General features: G+C 38.1%; 1 protein-coding gene and 1 long non-coding RNA gene across 6 annotated transcripts in view; one reads left to right on the forward strand and one right to left on the reverse strand.

Annotated features, from left to right (window-relative positions):
- The window catches only part of helq (helicase, POLQ like), a 53386-nt gene that overhangs the window by 8838 nt on the left and 21594 nt on the right, over window positions 1-22954 (forward strand). For 4 of the 5 annotated variants that reach the window (XM_043674289.1, XM_043674291.1, XM_043674292.1 and 1 more), the window contains 8 exons: window positions 2323-2523; window positions 4320-4392; window positions 5724-5821; window positions 8885-8983; window positions 9605-9750; window positions 13031-13270; window positions 18773-18914; window positions 21185-21289. In XM_043674289.1, the coding sequence (XP_043530224.1) occupies window positions 2323-2523; window positions 4320-4392; window positions 5724-5821; window positions 8885-8983; window positions 9605-9750; window positions 13031-13270; window positions 18773-18914; window positions 21185-21289 (1104 nt within the window). Of the gene's footprint in view, window positions 1-636; window positions 664-2322; window positions 2524-4319; window positions 4393-5723; window positions 5822-8884; window positions 8984-9604; window positions 9751-13030; window positions 13271-18772; window positions 18915-21184; window positions 21290-22954 lie in introns of those variants that run through there. The other variant, XM_043674293.1, reaches the window with a different exon arrangement.
- Window positions 5740-15629, reverse strand: LOC122539451. The gene is made up of 3 exons (XR_006309087.1): window positions 15458-15629; window positions 7847-8574; window positions 5740-5819 (listed from the first exon to the last, which is right to left on the reverse strand). It is a non-coding gene; the product is annotated as an uncharacterized LOC122539451 (long non-coding RNA).

The following is a 22954-nucleotide window of genomic DNA, read 5'->3' on the forward strand; positions in this document are numbered from 1 at the left end:
AGTTGTTTGCACTCACATCTCTGAGTTAGAGGTTGGAGGTTTAAGTTCCACTCCAGTGACTTGAACACATACTTCTTGGCTGATGCTCCAGTTCAGTGCAGATCAGATGTCTAAAAAAAAGGCACCCTAGCACTGAGATTGTGCCAAATTTTGGATTTTAATGGATTTGGATTATCCACCAGATCAGATGGGAGCAGGCAGGTGATAAAAGTAAATATTTTAATGTCAAGTTTCTGAACTGGCTAGAGCTTATTCTATCTTTTGTTTTCTTGGGTTGCAAAGCTCGCTTGTCCACCTGTATTGACCGACAGGACATTCTCAGTGAGGTACCAGGTTTTAATATCCAAGCTTCAGCATGCAGCTGCCAAAATACCATCTAGTGGTTACAATGATTTCAAGGATGTGACATGTAACCACATGGTTTTTCAAAGATTTTGCAATTATTACTTTTTTTCTCCATTTGCCATATTTATAGGCTAGGAGAAAAATGTCCAATTTTGAGATGATTGCAATTTTCAGTCAACTGGATTTAGGAGGAATTTATTAAGACTGAAGGATGCTGCACTGTCAGAGGTGATATTTTCTGGATTAGGTGTTAAACCAAGGTCCTGTCTGTTCTGGAAGATAAATGTAAAAGCTACGATGGCACTACTTTGCAGAGAAGTAAGACATTTATCCACCGCATCCTGGCCAGCATTTATCTATCAATCAATGTAATAAAACCAGATTATCTGATAATTATAATCCAAGTGGTTACATTTTAGTGTAGAATGGAATTTAATCGTCTCGTAGATGATCGTGGCCTTGTGTTGAGATGCTCTTATACTTTGAGTAGCTCCAGCATTGATCTTGGAACTCTTGGTTTTAGCGTACTTAGGAGTTAGGTTGCTTATATGATCCTGAATATTATGTTAGAACCAAAATCCATTCTTAATAATGTAAACATAGCAGTTCAACATCAGAGTAAACGAATGTGTAATCTGTAGTCTGACTATAATACATTATCTTGGTCAAATATGAAGACGTGTTTATATTCTTCTTCATGTTTTGTGTCCTCCATATAGTGCAGAAGGGATACAGTAACCAAAAGTGGAATACTGATGGTTGAGTAGGATACAGGATCTTTGTTGTATTGATCTATTAAGCCAAGACTTCAGTTCAAATCCTAACCTTGACAGGTTAAGCACACCATAATCCCCTAAGTAATTCAGGCTCACTGAAGAAACCATAAGAAATACGAACAGGAGTAGGCTATTCAGCCCCTTGAATTTGCTCCGCCATTCAATAAGATCCAACCAACATTGTTCAAAGTCCACTTTCCTGCAACCCTTGGTCGTCCTACTGATCAAGAATCTATCTATCTCAGCCTTAAATACACACAAGGACTCTGCATCCATGTGATTCTGTGGCAAGAAGTTCCAAAGACTCTCAACCCTCTGAGAGAATAATTTCTCTCATCCCAATGTTATATTGGCTCTCCTTTATTCTGAGACTATGCCCAGTGAGTAGAGTCCCAACCTGTTTAGCCTTTACTCAAAAGACAATCCCTCTATACCAGATCCTCCTCGTGAACCTTCTCTGACACTCTCCAATTAAAATGATACCTTTTCTTAAATAAGTGGACCAGTGCTCCAGATGTGGCCTCACCAGCACTGTGGGCAGCACGATGGTTCAGTGGTTAGCACTGTTGCCTCACAGCACCAGGGACCTAGCTTCAATTCTAGCCTTGGGCGACTGTCTGTGTGGAGTATGTACATTCTCCCTGTGTCTGTATGGGTTTTATCGGAGTGCTCCTGTTTCCTCCCACAGTCCAAAGCTGTGCAGATTAGGTGGATTGGCCATGGGAAATTGCCCATAGTAGGGATATGTAGGTTATTGGGTGCATTAGTCAGGAGAACTGTAGAGTAGTAGGATAATGGGTCTGGGTGGGATACTGTTCAGAACGTCGGTGTGGACTTGTTGGGCCAAAATGGCCTGTTTCCATTCTATGATTTTACAATTGAATTGAGACTTCCTACTCTTGTACTCCAACCTTCTTGAAATAAGAGCCAACATTCCATTATTTTTCCTGATTTCCTGCTGCACCCGTATGCAAGCTTTCTGAGTTTCATGCACAAGCAACCCCAAGTCCCTTTCTGTAGTTTTTATCAATTTAAGTAATACTCTGATGTTGACTATGGACTAAAATTTACTAATCTTATTCGGTCCTGTAAAATAACTTTAATAGAATAACATGGATGAGACACAGTTTGGGAAAGGTTTATTGTAATTAATAAACTAACTTTAAAACAATAATGCTTTCCTTTTGTTTGTCACCTTTAGGTGCGAGGTCTTTCAGCTTTTGGAATAGAATTTAATTTCTCGGTGGAAGAATATGCCGGAAGTAAAGGCAAATTCCCTCCAATCAAGCGTAGACAGAAGAAATCTCTGTACATTGCCACCATTGAGAAGGCACATAGTTTGGTCAATGCCTTAATAGAAACGGAGAGAATTACTAGTTTAGGACTTATTGTAGTAGATGAGGTAAGCTTTCTGATTTTTGCTATATTGATTTATCCTATTAACAAATTTTGTCGATTGAATTTAAAAAAGGTTGTAGAAAGCTAGCATGTTAAAACAGTAATATAAGGTACCATGAAGTGAATGAAAAAGGCAAATTCAAAACCCCACTAACTGACTCCCAACTTTAACTATACGGCATAGTGAACAGAAAACAGAGTTAAGCAGCCCACTTCAAAATGGAGAGGGGTAATTAAAAAGTTTTTTACCAGTCACTTATGCAAAGCTCTCCAGGCAAGCTCTTGGCATATGGTTGATGCAGAAGATGGGGGCTATGGGAAGTGCAGAGGGAGGTAGGAGGAAATGAACTTCTCTTTGGGAAGCATGCAGAACCTTGTTTACATTTAAACTCTGGCCTCCGAGTACAGACAAAGGGAGCTTTTAGAAACAGTATTGCAGTTCAATTTTTCCATGTGCAAGATAGAACAGTGTCTTGGTCCAGCATTCATCACTGTCTTTTTTTTCCACATTTTTGATTGATTTGGAATGTAAAACACCTTTGAGACCAAGTTGGGTAAAGGATTAAATTTAGAATGATAAAAGTATGGTCTCATCAGGGATTGAAAGGCAATTGAGACTTCTTTCTCACTTCAAAAAATTTACAATCCTTCCACAAGACAAGGTGATATTCCAATTTTTGAATTAGTTCCACCTTTAAACGTTACAGCTGTACTGTATAGTTTCATATTTTAAGAATCCTCAACCATGTGCACTTCCGGTTTACTTTTAATGTTCTAACTTATAATAAAAACTGCAAGGTATATTTGTCACACTGTGATTACATCCGCTAACTCATGGTGGTGCTGCAACATATTCAATGACACAAAATACACAAGCAATGAATTTTCTCAGGACTTTCGTACTGAATTGCATTAACTCAGGAACTTTGTTGGAAATCCTGTTAATTAAGCAGAGGTAGTGTTATTGCCTGTGAGAAACCCTGAGGAAATTAATCCCATAGAAGTTCTAACATGGAAGTCAATCATTTGGTCAAACTATTCTGTCCCCTTCCACATTAACAAATAATCCAAATCGCAACTGCCCACTTCATATACTCCTTAATTCACTTTTCTTTATTCATCTATCCAGTCATGGCACAGTTTCTGTCTCAACTGCTGAACCTAGATCAACTTGCACATCCTGATTCTCTGTATGAAGGTCTCTTTTTTCTCTGCCCTGAATCTCTTAGAATTAGTTTTGCCATTTCAATTAATTTCCATCCTGTCTTCTACTATGTCCTATTTGCTCATTGTAACAATTCTAAAAACCTACATTGACTCATTTTGCCAAGCATTTACTAACTATTGATTTTTAAATGCTCAGGATTATTAACAAATGCTCATGATTCCATGCTACCCCATAGAATTTCAAAATCTCTGCTCATCACAAGATCATCAATCCTAATGTATGTTGTATCTATTTCACTGATGATGACAGTATTCAGTTGTTGTACGAGCATCTGAACAAGATGGACTGAACAAGTTCAGTTGACGATGAGTCTGTTCCATTCTGTCATGTTACAATAAAGCAGTAAGACCTTTGATTTTTTCTGGCAGTCAGCAGCTCGTAATTTCCTGCAAGAACCTGAACTCCCTGGATCATCCACTACCTGTCTCGCTGACCAAATGTTCTCACAATAAACGCATTAAGCTGTGCTTTTGTTACTTTATATGATGCCTAATTATCCTCATTCCTGAATTCTTGGGGTCACATTCCCATCATAATAATGTGATTTAAATGCATCTTCTGTTTGAATGTAGCTGCACATGCTTGGTGAAGGAAGTCGTGGAGCCGTACTAGAAATGACATTGTCTAAAATTCTCTACACAAACAGTAAGTACGATCAGTGTTTGCATTTCATAGCATTTTATGTTGTTTTGATTTCATTCCTATCTCTTTGAGTGCATGACAGCTCTCTACATTTTGCCTTTTGGATGTTAATTATACTCTTGAATGATGGCATTTAACTTTCTGTCACAGACAATACAATTTCTTAATTTGACCAAAGGTTGATAAGATCAAATGATCTATCCAAGATTAATAAAAGTTACTGAGAGACATAAGAGAATATTGCTTCTAATTTTCTCTCTCCAGATAGCCTGCAATAAAATGAGAACTTGTGTAGTTAGAGGGAGCATTCTCATCCTGCTATTTTATACTACAGTCACGCATCACCTAAGAAACTCATCTACAAATTTAATTTGTTTTAAAATACTCCCACCATAACACTAGGGGAGCACACCTCACCCCCTGACACCACTAATGATCACCATTGACCAACACCACTTCCCTAACTAGTGCTGATGGATGGATGACTTCATTATTGTGCCTCAATCCACTTTATAGCCTAATGGGATGAGGAGAAATTATTTTAGGTAATGCAAAATAGTCAAACTTCTATCAATTCCTTGTGGGCAGGCAATTCATTGGGTTCGATCTTATGCACATTGGGCATTCTTCATTTATGTAGTTTCTTCCTCCTGATCTGTTTTAATTGCTTATACCAAAGTTTTGGTTCCAAGCTCAAGTAATCTGAAATTTTTGAACTAGCTCATAGTAGATATTGTATTATGGTTAGACCATGAAGAATCCTTGAACTTAAGGTGTTATGTAATTGTCATAGATTAATTATGCATTTCTAATTTTAAGAAAATGCTTCGGTGAAACAGTCATTAAAGAGCAGATGATTATTTTTCTTCCAAATGACATTTGATGGAGTGCCACACAACAGGCTTCTGAGCAAAACTAGGGCTCCTGGAATAAAAAGAATATATCGAACTTTGCTGAGTGACAGGAAACAGAAGTGTTGAATGATTACATTGGACTACAGAAATAAATATAGTGGAGTTCCCTTGGATTCAATGTTAGAACCCCCACCCACCCCCTCCTTGCTCTTCCATACATATTGATATAGATTCTGGTACAGAAGACTCTTTTATTTTTTTGTGGATAAAACAAATCTTTCTGATCCAGACCAATGACGTATATCTGCAGACAGATTCATATTATATACCCAAAGTGACTGTCTAGTCTTAACCATTTATAACGAGTTCGGGCTTGCGCATGTACCAAATCTGACAATAAAAACTCACCAGTCCAGTTCCAAACTCGACCATTGCCAGTAATATTTCATTAAGTTCAATATTTTCTGCCTATATTTCTAGAAACATCGCAAATCATTGGAATGAGTGCAACCCTGAATAATGTGAGTGATTTGCAGCACTTTTTGAAGGCAGAACATTTCGCCAGTAACTTTCGACCTGTAAGTAAGATAAAAAGAAATAAAAATCATATCTATATTTAAATATTATATGGACAAACAATCTATTGCTGGTCTGCATAATTGCAATTCTGTTCCGCTCATCTCAATTTTTTTCTATATGTCTGAAAACAGTTAATATTTAACTATCATATGTGCTTTCAGGTTACTTTGAGATGACAACTATTTGGTGGAGTGGTTTGTTGACTTTACTTCCAAAAGGACTTCACAGAAAGTTATTCTATTTGCCTCTTTATGGCCTTGTGCTTCTAAAGCACATTAAATAAAAATTTAAAACCTGCTTCTTTGTAGGTAATGCCCAGTAGAAAAAAAGGAAAAATTAGGAGATGAACATGTCAGTGAATGATCTTGCTTTTATCCACCTCCTGTGCAGCTGTAACTTTGTATGCCTCACTCTATTCAATTACCTATGATCTGTATGTCCTTGAATGTTTTATCTTGCTGAGATAGTCACAGGTGAGGTGCCAGGAGACTGGAGCTTGGCAAACGTGGTGCCACTGTTTAAGAAGGGCGGTATAGACAAGCCAGGGAACAATGGACCGGTGAGCCTGACCTCAGTGGTTGGCAAGTTGTTGGAGGGAATCCTGAGGGACAGGATGTACATTTATTTGGAAAGGCCAGGACTGATTATGGATAGTCAACATGACTTTGTGCGTGGGAAATCATGTCTCACAAACTTGATTGAGTTTTTTGAAGAAGTAACAAAGAGGATTGATGAGGGAAGAGTGATAAATGTGGTCTATATGGACTTCAATAAGGCGTTCAACAAGGTTCCCCATGGAAGACTGATGAACAAGGTTAGATCTCACGGAATACAGGGAGAACTAGCCATTTGGATACAGAACTGGCTCAAAGGTAGAAGACAGAGGGTGATGATGGAGGGCTGTTTTTCAGACTTGAGGCTTGTGACCAGTGGAGTGCCACAAGTATCAGTGCTGGGTCCTCTACTTTTTGTCATTTACATAAATGATTTGGATGCATGAAGGTACAGTAAGTATGTTTGCAGATGACACCAAAATTGGAGGTGTAGTGGACAGCTCCTCAGATTACAACAGGATCTTGACCAGATGGGCCAATTGGCTGAGAAGTGGCAAATGGAGTTTAATTCAGAGGTGCTGCATTTCGGGAAAGCAAATCTTAGCAGGACATATACACTTAATGGTAAAGTCTAGGAAGTGTTGCCGAGCAAAGAGGCCTTGGAGTGCAGGTTCATAGCTCCTTGAAAGTGAAGTCGCAGGTAGATAGGATAGTGAAGAAGGCGTTTGGTCAGAGTATTGAGTAGAGGAATTGGGAGGTCATGTTGCGACTGTACAGGACATTGGTTAGACCACTTGGAATTTTGCGTGCAATTCTGGTCTCCTTCCTATTGGAAAGATGTTGTGAAACTTGAAAGGGTTCAGAAAATATTTACAAGGATGTTGCCAGGGTTGGAGGATTTGAGCTATAGGGAGAGGCTGAACAGGCTGGGGCTGTTTTCCCTGGAGTGTCGGAGGCTGAGGGGTGACCTTATAGAGGTTTACAAAATTATGAGGGGCATAGGTAGGATAAATAGACAAGTACATCTCTATGACTCTATGACTCTATCTGCCTGTACTGCATGCGAAACAAAACTTTTCACTGTACTTACTTATTGTTGCCACAAGTACCTAAGTCAAATAAAAATCAAATTACAATGTATATAAAGTAAAGCCAAAGATCATTAAAATAATTTGTTTTTTCCTGATCTAATAATCCATTTTCAGGTTCATATTAAGGATCAAGCAGGTGAAAATCATGGAGAAGCTTACGCAATTGCCCTAGCAAAAAGGCAAATTTGCAGAGCATCGTCACTAAATTATAATAAAACAAAGCAGAAATGAATATGCCATGCTGTGAACAGAAATTAAAAGATAGAAGAATATTTACATAAGTAGCAAGCATGACTATATTCAGGATTGTTATTGTTATATTGATGTAATGATTTACTTATTGGGGCCTTGAAAATATTCAAATAGTTTACATTACAACCTTTTATCGGAGGACCTCTACATCATCCCTACTTGCAGCTTCTCATCTTCATCTACCTAGAGGTCTGGTGGATTTGATGCTGCTGTTTCTCAGTTTCATCTGGAAATTAAAATTTGCTACTGAGTAGACCATTTTAAGCCATTTATTTTCCTGATAAAATGCATATTTCAGGATGTCATTGCATCATATTTGTGACCTTGTCACGCACATGTTGTATTTCATGGCACAGACAGCATCCAGTGCACACAATATGATCAAGGATGAGAAACACACATGTTGAGACTTGATCTCCACTACATAAAATAGCAGAGTTCAGAGGTTTTAAAACAACAAAGATTAAGTAGCAATAGGTTTTTACTTCCCCACTAACCAATAGTAGATTCGGGTAAATGTGTTGGTAATAGGCATAATCAGATTTTAATAATCTTAATTATAAATTGACCTTTTTTTAATGTTCCTGTAATATGGTTGGGGCAAAGGTAATGGAAGATATATCGCCCTAATTCACAAAAAAAATGAAAAGTGTTGTTACAGTTGGTGCTAAGTTGTTTTATTCGGTTTATGTTTGACAATGTTATCATCAAAAGGTTAAACTTCGATACAGGGCGCTGATATACATTTGAGTCTTTAGAGTTGAAAATTTCCTTTGCTGCTCTGGAAGGACTCTTTGTGAAATTAGTTTGGGTATTTGCAGTCCAACTCCAAGGGTGGGCAAGCAAGAACAACTCCTGTTAGACAAGTGAGATTAGAAAAATTGTTACACTGATATGGCAGAGATCTGAGATCAAACATGAAGGACATTGTGAGCACAATGTGCTTATAAGATGTCTCATTACATACATCATTTGTCTGTGTTATGTCTGACCTGAGACTGTTGATAATGACACTTGATGCCTACAATCGTGAAAATTTTCTTGTCATATTGCTACTATCTCTCTCTTGATTGTTAGTGGTTTTAAAACATAAGTGATGTAAGTACATTTGTACAAACACTTTTATTTTTGTATTCTTCAACTTAAATAAAATTATCTTTTCTAGGTTCAACTAAAAGAGTACGTCAAAATTTGTGATAAAATTTACGAGGTGGACAACAAATCAGAAGACTATTTCACGTTTTCTCGCATATTAAGTTACAAGGTTCAGTACAATGTTAAATGATTCATCATTCAGAAGGAAAGGTCCAGGCTTAGTTACAGTTCTAAAGCAAATTTGTTTCAGTAGTTATACTACAGTGTAAATAGAAGCCCATTGCCTTCCTTTTAGAATTTAGTTTTGTTTCTTCCCTTAAATTTCTGATATATCATCCCTAACCTAAGAAATCAATCTGGTGACACTTTGGAAGTACATATTTCATAGGAAGCAGCTTTTGACTTGGCCCTTGGTACCAGCCAATGCTATTGGGGCTATAAGAGTATTCTGTAACTATATATATTTCTGATTTGCGAGTTAATCTTTCATTGCATTGCTTATCATTAAGATTTGAATATACATGATTAAGTGCTCTTTACACCCCGTTGAAGATAGGCAGATGCATAAGTAAATGTGTGCCTGTTATGTTCTGTGAATGTAAGATGATACACATTATTCATATACAAATATATTTATGCAGATTATCAACTTTTATACTAATGTACTCATGGAAATAGGGCAAATAAGCATTAGAAATTACAATATTTATAGAAATGTAAGCAAGTAGAAGGATTAAGTGACATTTTGGGGACAAGATGACAGTTTAGTTTTGATTTATTTTTCTCATAGTATTCAAGTAATATGGAGAAGATTGATCCAGATCACTTAATTGCACTGGTGACTGAAGTTATTCCGAATTATTCCTGTCTTGTGTTCTGTCCCACCAAAAAGAATTGTGAAAATGTGAGCAAGATGCTCTGCAAGTATTTAAACAAGTATGTATGTAATTACTTCATATAAATTTCACATGTAAACTTTTCAAATAATGTAATATAAAATCAAAATGTTAATCTTACAAAGGAATTATGTCTTTTTGGATCAGTGATCCATTCTGGCCAAAATGAATAAGTTCAGAATCAATAAAATGTGGAGCTGGAAAAGCACAGCCTTTCCAACTCCACATTTTATTGACACTGACTTCCAGCATCTACCGTCCTCACTTTCTCCATGAACTAATTCAATTTTGTTTTCTAACCCAGGTTCACATTTATGTCTGTTACTGAAGGATTTATTTCATACTATTTTTATTCATTCTCGAGATATGAAAGAAGCTACTGGCAAGATCAACATTTGATGCGTAAATCTAATTGCCTTTCAGAGGATGATGATAAACCTTCCTCTTGAACCACTGCAATCAGTATGCTGAATGCCATTAGGTAGGGAGTCCCAGTATTTTAACCCAGCAATGAAGAAGAAATTGAAATGTATGACTCAGCCAAATTGGTATGACTTAAAGAGGAACTTTAGTTGATAGCATTTTCATGCACCTACTGCCCTTGTCTTTGTAAATGTTAAAGGTTGTAGGTTTGACAAGTGCTGTCAAAGTCCTTGATGGCTTGCTGCTGTACATTCAATAGATACTTTCCAATGAAACTGCAAGATGCCATTTAACGGGTGAGTGGATTTGTAAGATGACGATTGGACTGCTGATGATGCTTTGTCCTGCATGGTGTCAAGTTTCTTAAGCATTCCAGCAGCTGTACAGTTTCACAGCAATGGAAGTTAGTCTAACGCAGTCCTGGCAGGTGATAGAGCAAGAGGCTTTGAGGAGTCAAGTGGTTAAACAATTAACACAGAATACTTAACTGCTGACCTATTCTGTTGGTCGCAACATTTATGTCAATAATTCAGCTCAATTTCTAGTATAAAAGCAAAGAAAATGCTATCTTTTCAGCATCTTTGTACGGAACAGTAATTTTATTAATTCGGTATGTTGTACTTTTAATTACAAGTTCAAGCAATTTTTTTAAAAAATACACTTTGTTAGGTTTTTAAAATTAGTCAAAAGTTGCAATGACTTTTTGAAGAACTGTAAACCTATTTTGAACCTCATTTGAAGTGCTATTGTTGGCATTGGTAGCAGAAGCCCCAAGTTAACTTTGTTCAAGGAAGAAATATTCCTGAAACCCGAGTTCAGAAATTCTTGTTGGTGATATTGGTGGATTGATGTTTAGAACTGCAGCTAACAATCTGAGATGAGAAGTCTGATTCTGCCTTCAGCCAGATACTCTCCTGTTTGTTGAGCCTACCTGAAATGTAATTAGAGCCAAAAAAACTGCAGCTGCTGGATTCCAAGGTAGACAAGCAGGAGGCTCGAACAGCACAGAAAGCCAGGCAGCATCAAGAGGAGGAAAAGTCAATGTTTCGAGGGTAATCCTTCTTCAGGACTGAGGGTGGGTGTAAGGGGAGCTGTGGAGGGGGGGAGCGCAGGGTGGTGAGGTGGGGATAGGTGAACACAGGTTAAGGGTACAGCCTGGTTGATCGATGGGAGGAAGGAATCTGATTTGTAGCGAGAAAGAATGTACAATGAAAGGATGGAAGAGAGAGGGAGAGGCTGGGAAGGGAGTCGGTGATGGGAAGCAAAGTTATTTGATATTGCAGATCTCAATGTTGAGTCCTCTTTGCTGTAGGCTGCCCATGCAGAAGGTGAGATGTTCCCCAAATTTGCGGTTTGATTCATTGTGGCAATGGAAGAGGCCAAGGATGGTCATGTCCAAAAGTGAGTGGGAAGTGGAATTAAAATGGGCGGTGACTAGGAGGTCAGGTAAGCCCCGCGGGCCCAGCTGAGATGCTCAGGGAAATATGCCCTGAGTTTACGTTTGGTCTCCCTGATGTAGAGAAGACCACATTGGGAGCATCGGATACAATAAACTAAACCGGAGGAGAGGCAGGTCAACCTTTGTCTCACCTGGAAGGACTATTTGAGGCCCTTTATGGAGGTGAGGGAGTTGGTGTGCCAGCAGGTTTTGCATCTTTTCTAGTTGCAGGGGAAAGTACCTGATGGTTGGGTTGGTGTTGATGGGGAGAGAGGCGCAAACCAAGGATTGGCGAAGGGAACAGTCCTTGCGGAAGGCGGAGAGGGGTGGGGAGGAGAAGATATTCTTAGTGGTGAGGTCTAGTTGGAGTTAGCGAAAGTGTTTAACGATAATGCATTGGATGTGGAGATTGATAGGGTGGTAGGTGAGGACAAGAGGGACCCTGCCTTTATTGCGTTTTTGGAGGGGAAGGTGGTGTTAGAGCAGTGGAACTGAGAATGGAGGCGGTAGGGTGGAGGGCTGTCTGGGTGATCTGAAATTTAAGTTCTGTTATTCGGAAAAGAGATGTTCAAATGGACATAAGAAATCGATCACATCGTGTACAAAGATTTAAATTTTAAAAAATTGATTTGTGGGATGTGGGTATCGCTGGCTATACAGTATTTGTGCCTGTCCCTAGTTGCCCTTGACATGTTATAGTCATAGAATCATAGAGATGTACAGCACAGAAACAGACCCTTTGTTGCTTAGAGAGAGTTGAGACTTAAGGAGTGCAGACAAAGAAAGTGGTGTTAAGGCCAAAATCAGACCAGCTATGATTTTATTAAGTGATGAAGGAGACTCAAACGGTCAAATGGACTACTTCTGTTCGTAACTCTGATATTCTTAGTACAATCATTAATCCTTTACCTGTCAACAGGAAAACAAAAATTGTAGCAGTCTCCTCATTAATAATTATTTGCACATAAGTACAGAACCAAATTAGCATCTAATTAACTGTCATTGTAAAAAATAACCAAAATTGATTTTGAGTCATTAATCTGATCTGAGTGATGGTTATCATTGTTTAAAACTATAAAAGGCTGGGGAAAATAAATATAGACAGACCATTTCCAGCAATGACGGTGACTTTTCAAACAAACCCCAACCATAAATACAGATTTAAGTCAGGCAGAAACTATGTCAACACTCAAGATTAAACTGAAGAAGACAATGATGGAATGTGGGGAGAGGACAGGTAAATATTATTAGACCTTAGTATTCATGTGTAGGATAAAATTGGGCCAAATGGTCCGGTGCCCATTTCTGTGCCTTAATGTCTTTGTACCTCCAGATATAGGTACTGCAGCAAAACAGAAAGATCTTTTAAGTGCAATTGTGGAATTGGTACCTTGAAATAGTGTTCAGAATGTACTTTAAAAATTTATGTTTAATCTTTTCAACAATCTGTTTTCCCCAGATCATTCATAACCATAAAGGAGAAAGAAAAGTGTGCTGTTATTCAAGAATTGAAAAACATTGGAAATGGTATGATATGTCCCATTTTACGTAACACTGTGCCATATGGATTAGCATACCATCACAGTGGACTAACAAATGATGAACGAAAACTTATAGAGGATGCATATACTGCAGGAATACTTTGCTTGCTTGCTTGTACATCGACACTTGCTGCTGGTGTTAACCTTCCAGCTCGGAGGTGAGTGCCAAATCAACTGAGAGAAAAAGTGCAATTTAAACAGGTGGGAATTCCTATGTTAGATAATGCAGTTTTTAATGCTGATTATTCTTTTAACTTTACACATTTACAATTTAAAGACTGTTTGTTTCAGAAGGACATACTGCATTTCAGGTGACAATCCTTCATGAAAGTTTGGATGTTGGAAATCCTAAGTAAAATTGAAATGTGCTGGAGAAACTGGGCAGGTCTAGCACAGTCTGTCGAGAGAAAACAGAGTTAATGTTTTGAGTCCAATATAACTGGTTTTAAAACACAATATTACTCTGTTTCTTGTGTTTTTATTCACTCATGGGATATGGGTGATGCTGGTTGGGCTAGCATTTATTGTCCATCCTTAATTGCCCTTAAGAAGGTGGTGGTAAGCTGCCTTCTTGAACCACTGCAATGCACATATTTGAGGGAGACTACAATGCCCTTAGAGAGGAAATTCCAGGATATTGATCCAGCAACAGTGAAGGAATGGCAATATATTTCCAGTTCAGGATGGTGAGTGGCTTGGTGGAGAACTTGCAGGTCGTGGTGTTACCTGCGGCCCTTAATAAAAAAACAAAAGAATTGTGGAAGCTGTAAATCAAAAACCAAACCAGAAATTCTGGAAAAGCTGTGCAGGTCTGGCAGCATCTGTGGAGAGAAATCAGAGCTAACATTTTGGGCCCAGTGACCCTTCCTCAGAACTCACAATCAGTTCTGAGGAAGGGTCACTTGACCTAAAACGTTAACTCTGATTTCTCTTCACAGATGCTGCCAGACCTGCTGAGCTTTACCAGCAATTTCTGTTTTTGTATCTGTTGCCCTTGTCCTTCTAGATGGAAGTGGTAGTACATTTTGAAGCTATCTAAGGATCTTTGGTGAATTTCTGCAGCACACCTTGTCGATAATAGCAGCAGTATTTGCTGAGTATTGGTAGTGGATGAATTGGATGCTTCTGGATTTGATGCCAGTCAAATGGGCTGTTTTGTCCTGGATGGTTTCAAACTTCTTGGATGTTGTTGGAGTTCTAACCATCCAGGCAAGTGAGGAGTATTCGGTCGCACTCCTGACTTGTGACTTGTAGATTATGAATAAGCTTTGTGAAATCAGGAGGTGAGTTACTTGTCGCAGTATTCCTAGCCTCTGATCTTCCCTTGTAGCCACTTTGTTTATGTAGTGAGTCCAATTGAGTTTCTGGTCAATGGTAACCTTCAGGATGTTGATAAAGGGAGATTCAGTGATGCTGACACCACTGAATGTCAAGGGCAGGTGGTTAGATTGTCTCTTATTGGAGACAGTCATTGACTAACATTTGAGCAGTGCGAATGTTACTTGCTACTTGTCAGCTCAAGACTAGATATTGTCCAGATCTTGTTGCATTTGAACATGGACTGCTTCAGTATTTGAGGAGTCACAATTGATGCTGAGCATAGTGCAGTCATCAGTGAACATTCCCACTTCTGACCTTATGATGGAGGGAAGGTCATTGATAAAGCAGCTGAAGATATTTGGTCTAAAACACTACCCTGAGTAACCCCTGTTGAGATGTTCTGCAGTTAAGATGATTGACTTCCAACAACCAGAACCATCTTCCTATGTGCCAGGTATGACTCCATCCAGCAGAGAGTTTGCCCCCGATTCCAGTTTTGCTAAGGTTCCTTGATGCCACACTCTGTCAAACACGGTCTTGATGACAAGGGCTGTCATTCTTGCCTCACTTCAGGAATTCAGCTATTTTGTTCATGTTTAAACCCATATTGTAAAGAGATAAGGAGCTGACTGGCCCTGAGCAGGTTACTGCTGAGCTGGTGCTGCTTTAGCACTGTTGATGACACCTTCCAATGCTTTGCTGGTGATCAAGAGTAAAATGATAGGTCAGTAATTGATTAGGTTGGATTTGACCTATTTTTGTGTAAAGGACATACCTGGGAAACTTTCCACATTGTCAGGTTGATGACAGTACTATAACTGTACTGGAAGAGCTCGGCTAGGGGAGTAGCAATTTCTTGAGTTTTCAGTACTATTGCCAGAATGTTGTCAGGGCCCATAGACTTTGCAATATCTAGTGCCTCCAACCTGCTGAAGACTGGTTTCTGAGGTCCACTGGAGGAGGCCAAGATGGATCATCCACTTGGCAAATCTGGCTGAAGATTGCTGCGAATGCTTCAGACTTACCTTTTGCACCGATATGGTGAGCTCTTTCCAACACTGAGGATGGGGATATTTACGGATCCTCCTCATCCATTTGTGGAACCTCATGCACTCTCCATTGAACCAGTGATTCATCTATTCTTCATATATGGATCAAGACACTGAATGCCAGAAGACTTATAATTGTGAGGACAGTATATCTGCAATAATCAAGACATACATGTTAGTGCACTTTACAATAGCACAAAATTTGTCCAGTAATGCTAGTCTCCAGAGTCAGCTGATTGGGTAACGCTCACTATTCAAGCTCACATGAAAAATTATGAATAGAGTGTGGAATAGAGGCTACTACTGACTTTGTATCCCAATATGGAGCACAAGAAGATATTTTTAAAAACCCACTATAAATTCAGACTTCCTTCAAGTATCATTATTTAAAATAAAAAGGGGCAGCTGATGGAGAATTTTTGTAAATTATAATACCAAGGATAAATCGAGTATACTTCTGCCTTGTCTTAATACATGGCTGTTATGCTATCGGACAAGCCTAATGCAGAGCAGTGGTCATTTTCTCTGCTCCAATAATCAGTTCAAAATTTATGATTTTTCTTTCTTCTTCTTTCCACATCAGCCATTTATTTGGTGTCCCTGGTCAAGATTGGAGAATTGTAGCACTGATTTTAATGTTTCTGATGCAGGTCCCACACACTAAGAGAACTGCTGGAAACCCACATCACGTTGATGGGGAAGATCCAACTAAATTAAATGACTTTCAGGAGTTTACTTGGCCAGAGTCAGGCCTTCCCCAGATGTATGATCGTAGGGATGGAAATCACACCTCTCCATTGCTAGCAGTGCCACCAGGTGCAGTTACTGCCACAAATAATACAGTGAGGCTTCACCAGAGATCATTGCAGGGTCCCTTGGGAGAGGGAGTGAGCAAGTTGAGAAAGCCCCCTGCCCTATCTTGGATCTATGATCAGTCATTGTGCCTTTAAAAGAAGGACTGCCTGCCAGATCTGGCTTGGTTTGCTGGCCGACCTCAACAGGCACGGGGAATGCCAATTTGGTAGGATCCCTGAGCTGTTGTATAATACAGTTGGCCTAAAGGGGTTAACTCAGAATGTATAAATGATTGTCTCTGGAATGAGCTCGTCAAATCTAGTTTATTGTTAATAGTTAATTAGTTCTACAGTCTACAGCTATTTGCTATAGACCTGGATGCTATCTCATAGGGAATAATAATACCTATTAGTTAGTATTAATGTAGTTAGTTAACCAGTCATAAGATTTTATAACCTGTGATCTTACTATTATGCGTTAAATTACTTCTTGTTACTCAAGTATACAAGTCTCTTCTGCTGAAGTTGTATTAATGATTGATACATCATCTCTTAATACTAGTAAGGCCTACAGACTAGTGTTAGAAAAAAAAGCTTGTGGCAATAATCTACCCCAAGAAGACCCTATCACAATGAAGTACCAGCTGCAAGTGTCCATTACAACATGAGCCGCCACTAAATACCAGTGAATTGAGCAATTAAATTTTTAAGTGGCTCTATAATTAGTCAGCTGGCAGGTGCCCTTTATAAGTCCTGAACCGAGGTGGGTGCCGCAGGGAGTGGAGTGCATCATTTCTCCCTCCAACTCTATTTTGATTTAGTCCCTACCCTCCCCTTCACTGTTTTTGATCACACAGCACTGCCCTTTGATGAGAAGGGCAGTGCTTGTCACTGGCCACCCGGGTGTTTTCCTATCTTCCTGGTGGTGGAATTTGAATAAAGATTTATGCACTTTGTGTCTTACACCTGCACACACACACCATGGGTGCTGGGGAAAACAAAAATAAAGCACTACCACACTTAGGTGGTAGTGTGGGGGTTAAATTTAAAAAAAAAAGAAGAAAAAAAATAAAAAGGAATGAAAATAATAAGCACTACCACACTTAGGTGGTAGTGTGGGGGTTAATAAAAAGAAAAAAGGATAAACAGATAATAATAAGCACTACCGCACTTAGGTGGTAGTGTGGGGAAAAAAAAATATATAAATCCTGAACCCGATGCTGACATAGTAAGGATTGTAGGAATGGGGTATCTGGTATCTTCCATGATTCTACCACCTATATAATTGGCTTAACTCTTATACCACTGTCTGATGCCCATTATGAAATGAAATTGAGACAGCCAAACACATTTTACAAGTTATTTAAAAGTATTTGAAAGAGAAAGACTTTTATCTGTCATCTTATACTCTGTTTTTACCCAGATCCTCCAGGTCAGTAGATTTAATGAGCACATCTCACCCTAAGTTACTTACAATTATTTTTAATTGTAACATCAATTTGAAAAGTGTAGAATCTTTCAGTAATTGGGGTATACTTCCTATAAAAGCCTGAGACATGCTGATGCTGGAAGCATGGAGCCAATTGCTTCTTGCCCTTCTACAGCATGAAAATAGCTTGCTCAAAAAGGAGGAAATGCTTGTTTTAAGTCATTTAAAAACTTAGACTGTATGTTGCAATTGAATCATCAAAACCTTTTTTGCTGAGCATTCTGGGATGGAAACTAACAAATTATTGGATGAATTATTTCAACCATATCATTAAGTTAGAAATAACATGCTAAATCTTCATCAAACACACTGGCTACTTCATATGACTTCATCCAAGTATTAAACTCAACAATCTTGGATGCATGGAAATGCTCGGAAGGAAAGAAAATCGTGAAAACTGTATTCTCGAAATGATGATTCATGCTGAATTTCTGTAGTTGAGCATGCCCTTCTGCTGTCTTCCTTAACATGGGAAGTAATTTCCACCTAACTGTGAAACTCAAGCCAATGTAGTCTGATCTTCTGCTGGTATGGCATCTGCACATTTGTTTTTCTCAAAGTGATCAAGGCACCAGTGTGATACAAATCATGTCTTGTACCTTACATTACATTACTACACAGTACATTTGTTCGTACAACCTGAAATAAACAACACTTAATCCAAACACAGCAGCTTAACATAACAACTGCACAGTCGGTAACAGCCGAACAAAAGTGAGAGTCTACATACTCCCACAGAAAATAATATGATTAAAATAAAGAAAGCCTTTGTGTCCACTCAAGTGGAGAGTCAGGATTAAAAATCGTCTGAACGTCAATAATGGGAGAGATTGGGACAAAGTGTTAGGTAAGTGCTAGATAAGGAGGATATTATAAGCCATGAAACTTACAGGAGACCAGGAGATAGAGCTGTTTGAGAATGTCACTGCCAGGTGTTCATTGAAATGATTAATTTGTAACTGTCTTCATTGTTCTGATTTTATTTAGATTTATTTTGTTTTTTTCAAGGGTTATTCTGAGATCACCTTATGTTGCCAGAGATTTCTTAAAAAGAAGTCAGTACAAACAGATGATTGGCAGAGCTGGCCGAGCTGGTATGGATAAAGAGGGAGAGAGTATTCTGATAGCACAAGAAAATGACAAAAAGCTGGTAATGTTATTCAAAATATCCAATTCTGTATTCAAGACTACATAAGTATGTAAAATTGGGTAGTTTAGTTTTGGTGCACTAGACTGTTTCACATCTATAATTATTTTCAAAGACTAAAAAAAAACAGACTTTGAAAATATATATTTCAGTTAAGCTATAATTCAAAACCTCAGTCAAAACAAGGAGATCAGCAATCCTTCCAACCCATAATCCTCTAAAGAACAATGGAGTGGCTACATATTCTTAAATTGTTGTTCTGCAGCTGTCAGAAAGTCACACGAGAATTGTAATTAACTTGTTGAGAAGTCAAAGGCAAAGAATAGGCAAAAGTATTTGTTCTCTAATTGACAGGATATGACAATTTAAGTTCTCCAGAAGTCTGTTTTAAAGCATCAGATATTGCTTCATATGCACTAATGTCTTTGAAGAAGTAATAAAGAGTTGGATATCTGAGATTGCAAGAGATGCTAAGTTAAGTGGGGCGGTAAATTGTGAGGATGGGATGCAAGAAGTTACAAAGGGGCATCTTGGAATGACTATTACAGGTGAAGTTCAAAGTGAAGAAGTGTGAGATTGTCCACTTCAGATACAAAAAGGCAAATGTGTTCTAAATTATGTAAGACTGGGACCTATGGCGTAGCAACAAATTTTAGCATCCATTTGCACTATTTGTGAAAACCACAGATACGAAAGAAAGCAAGAAGGCTAAACAAACTTTTGGCCATGACCTTAAGGAAGTTTGTAATTTAACAATGAAGTGATGTGTGAATTACGTAGAACTTCTTCTGGAGTATTGTGTTCTGTTTTGGAAATCAGATCTCAGGAAGGATGCATTTATCTTGAAAAGGGTACATCGCAGACCCATCGTTATTAAACTAAGATTGCAAAGTTTAAATTATAAAGCCAGATTGAAAACTGGATTTGCATTTCTGAGAGTTCAGATTATTTAATGATAGTCCAATTAAGATTTTTAAGACAATAAAGGGATTTTGTATGGTAGCTGTTGAGAAACTAATTCCTCTACTGAGGGAATCCAGGCTACCATCTACAAATTAGAGCTAGGGCAGGTTTCGTACAAAGTCTAGAACCCTCACCACACTCCCAAAAGTAACTGTTGATGCTGTGATTTGATTCAAATCTTCAAGACCTAGATCAATTAAGTTTTGTTCAGCGAACGTGCCAATGGAATATGGAACTAAGATGCATCAGGGAAGTTGAGGCACAGATCAATAATGATCTAACAGAATGGTGGAACATCTTCAAAGTGGATGCTAAAGTAAAGTAACATGTATTACTAAACTAAACTAAAACATTTTCTTAGTTTTTGATACTTTTGTCCAGAGTTTTTATGAGATCATGCTGGCTCATTGAGTGCAAAATCCCAAACCAATGTCAAAGATAGTAGAATTTCAAGCGCAAGTTACATCCAACAAAAGTTACATTTGTGCATTCCTTTGATCTATATTAATAAACATTGTACTAGTTCCAGCCCCACTTACACAAAACTAGTTATGCACACAGATTCATTCATTATGTTTCTGTTAATGTATTTGTGGACTGATGAGAAAGCTTCCAAAGGTTAGTTTTTTACAAAGTACCAGAATGTTAACAAATACATTTTTAAAACTTTTGAATACATTTTTACTGAGAAACTGAATACTGTATATCTGTATTGTAATTGTTCTGTATAAGTTTTGTTAAATCATAGTTCATTTAGTTAAAATTGAATTATTTATTAATTAAAATTTTTTGTGGAACCTATATTCACTACATTAATTGTACTGCACCATATTATCACTTTTAAAATCAAGTAATGGTTCTTAATGTAAATAAAGTAAAAATTATACTCTGTAATGTTGTCCTCTTGCATTAATTAATCATAGATTTTATGTTTGATGATATGCTAGCAAATTTGATGGAAACTAAGCACTTCTCAAGACTAGCACCATTGTACCAAAAGCAGAAATTCTGTCCCATTTTATCCAAATGTATTCTGTTATTAAGGCACAAGCAAAGAAACTGTCCCTGAGCCACTGCTACTTACACTAACTACCAAACTGGTTAGCAGGAGCAGCATATGACAAGCAAATTTATTTATTAGGAAATCACATTGATCAATGACACTACATGTCTCCTACTACACAGTGACTAAGATTGGAAATTAAGAAACCTAGTTGGAGGAAAACAAAGCATATTGTATACTCTCTCATATATCGAAGCATCAACTGAATTGAGATAACTCTTTTATGTTTTTGCATTTCCGCTTACAGGTATCAAATTTAATAAGTAAACCTCTGGAAGGTTGCTATAGCAATCTCATATATGACAATGAAAAAGGAATTAAAGATCTTCTGCTATCCTTGATTGGGCTAAAGGTACATATCCTTTTTACATTTTTACCATATGTTGAGTGGGCACTATTCACTTAAACTGGGAACAGATTATAATTCATTAATTCTTTTCTATCTCTCCACTTGATTGAACCATCTTCTTTTGAGGTGATAACAAATATTAGACTGGTATTTTCACAATTTATTTGTTTATTCATGCAGTGTGAGCATCGTTGGCAAAGCCAGCATTTATTGTCCATCCATCATTTTGCTCTTGTAAAGTGATGGTGAGCTGCCTTCTTGAACTGCTGCAGTTAGAGTAGCAGTTCCATGATTTTGACCCAGTGTTAATGAAGAAATGGTGATACAGTTCCAAGTCAGAATGGAATATGGCTTGGAGGAGAACTTGCTGCTGGTTCCATGTAAATGCCCTTGACCTTCTAAGTAGTAATGCTTGCTGCTTTGGAAGATGTTATCATAAGGGCCTTGTAACTGGTACACATTGCTGTGTGTTGGTGGTGAATGGATTAAATGTAGAGGGTAGTGAAAGGGTTGCTATTTAAGTTTGATTCTTTGTCCTGGATGGTGTTGAGCCTCTTGAATGTTATTGGAGCTAATATTCCAAAAGAACTAGAAATTGCTGGAGAAACTTAACAGGCCTGGCAGCATCTGTGGAGAGAAAGCAGAGTTAACGTTTCAGGTTCAGTCAACCTTCTTCAGAATTAGTTGTAGCTCTAGTTCTGAAACAGGGTCACTGGATCAGAAACATTAACTCTGCTTTCTGTCCACAGATGCTGCCAGATCTGTTAAGTTTCTGCAATGTCTGTTTTTGTTTCATACTTCCAGCATCTGTAATTCTTTGTTTTATTTTGATATTGCAGACTTCAGGGGTTAAGGTATGAGGAGAGGTTATACAAATTAGGCCAGTTTTCTGTAGAATTTAGAAGGTTAAAGGGTGATCTGATCAAAGTCTTCAAGATATTAACAGGAAAAGGTAAGGTGGGTAACAATAAATTATTTCCACTGGTTGGCGATTCTGGAACTCGGGCCTTTGTCTGAGAATTAGGCCACAGATCAGCCATGATCTTACTGGACAGTGAAACAGGCTCAAGGGGCTGAATAGACTACTCCTCTTCCTGTGTTCCTATGTTTCCTATTACTCATGACTTGTACTTTGTGAATGTTAGACAGGCATGGGAGAGTAACAAGGTGATTTTGCTCACAACAGAACTCCCAGCCTCTGACCTCGTATAGCCACAGTATTATTTGACTGGTGCAGAACAGGTTCTGGTCAATGTTAATCCCCAGGATATTGATAGTGGAAGATTTATTGAAGCTAATGCCATTGAATATCATGGGGTGCTGCTTTGATTTTCTCTTCTTTTCAATTACTATCTCAGAGAAAGTAATTGTCTGGCACTTGATATTAATATATCTTTTCAAAGTTCCTTTTTCTGCTATTTTAGCAGAAGCAGTAACCCATTTAAAATGAAGTGGATATCATTTCTGCTAAAATAATAAATTGCTAAGAAAGGGGAGTTGGGCCAAGGGTTGCTATTTAAGTTTGATTCTTTGTCCTGGATGGTGTTGAGCCTCTTGAATGTTATTGGAGCTAATATTCCAAAAGAACTAGAAATTGCTGGAGAAACTTAACAGGCCTGGCAGCATCTGTGGAGAGAAAGCAGAGTTAACGTTCCAGAAGCCTTGTAA

This window comes from Chiloscyllium plagiosum, chromosome 32 (genome assembly GCF_004010195.1).
Source record: "Chiloscyllium plagiosum isolate BGI_BamShark_2017 chromosome 32, ASM401019v2, whole genome shotgun sequence".
In the NCBI taxonomy this organism is placed as follows: domain Eukaryota; kingdom Metazoa; phylum Chordata; class Chondrichthyes; order Orectolobiformes; family Hemiscylliidae; genus Chiloscyllium; species Chiloscyllium plagiosum.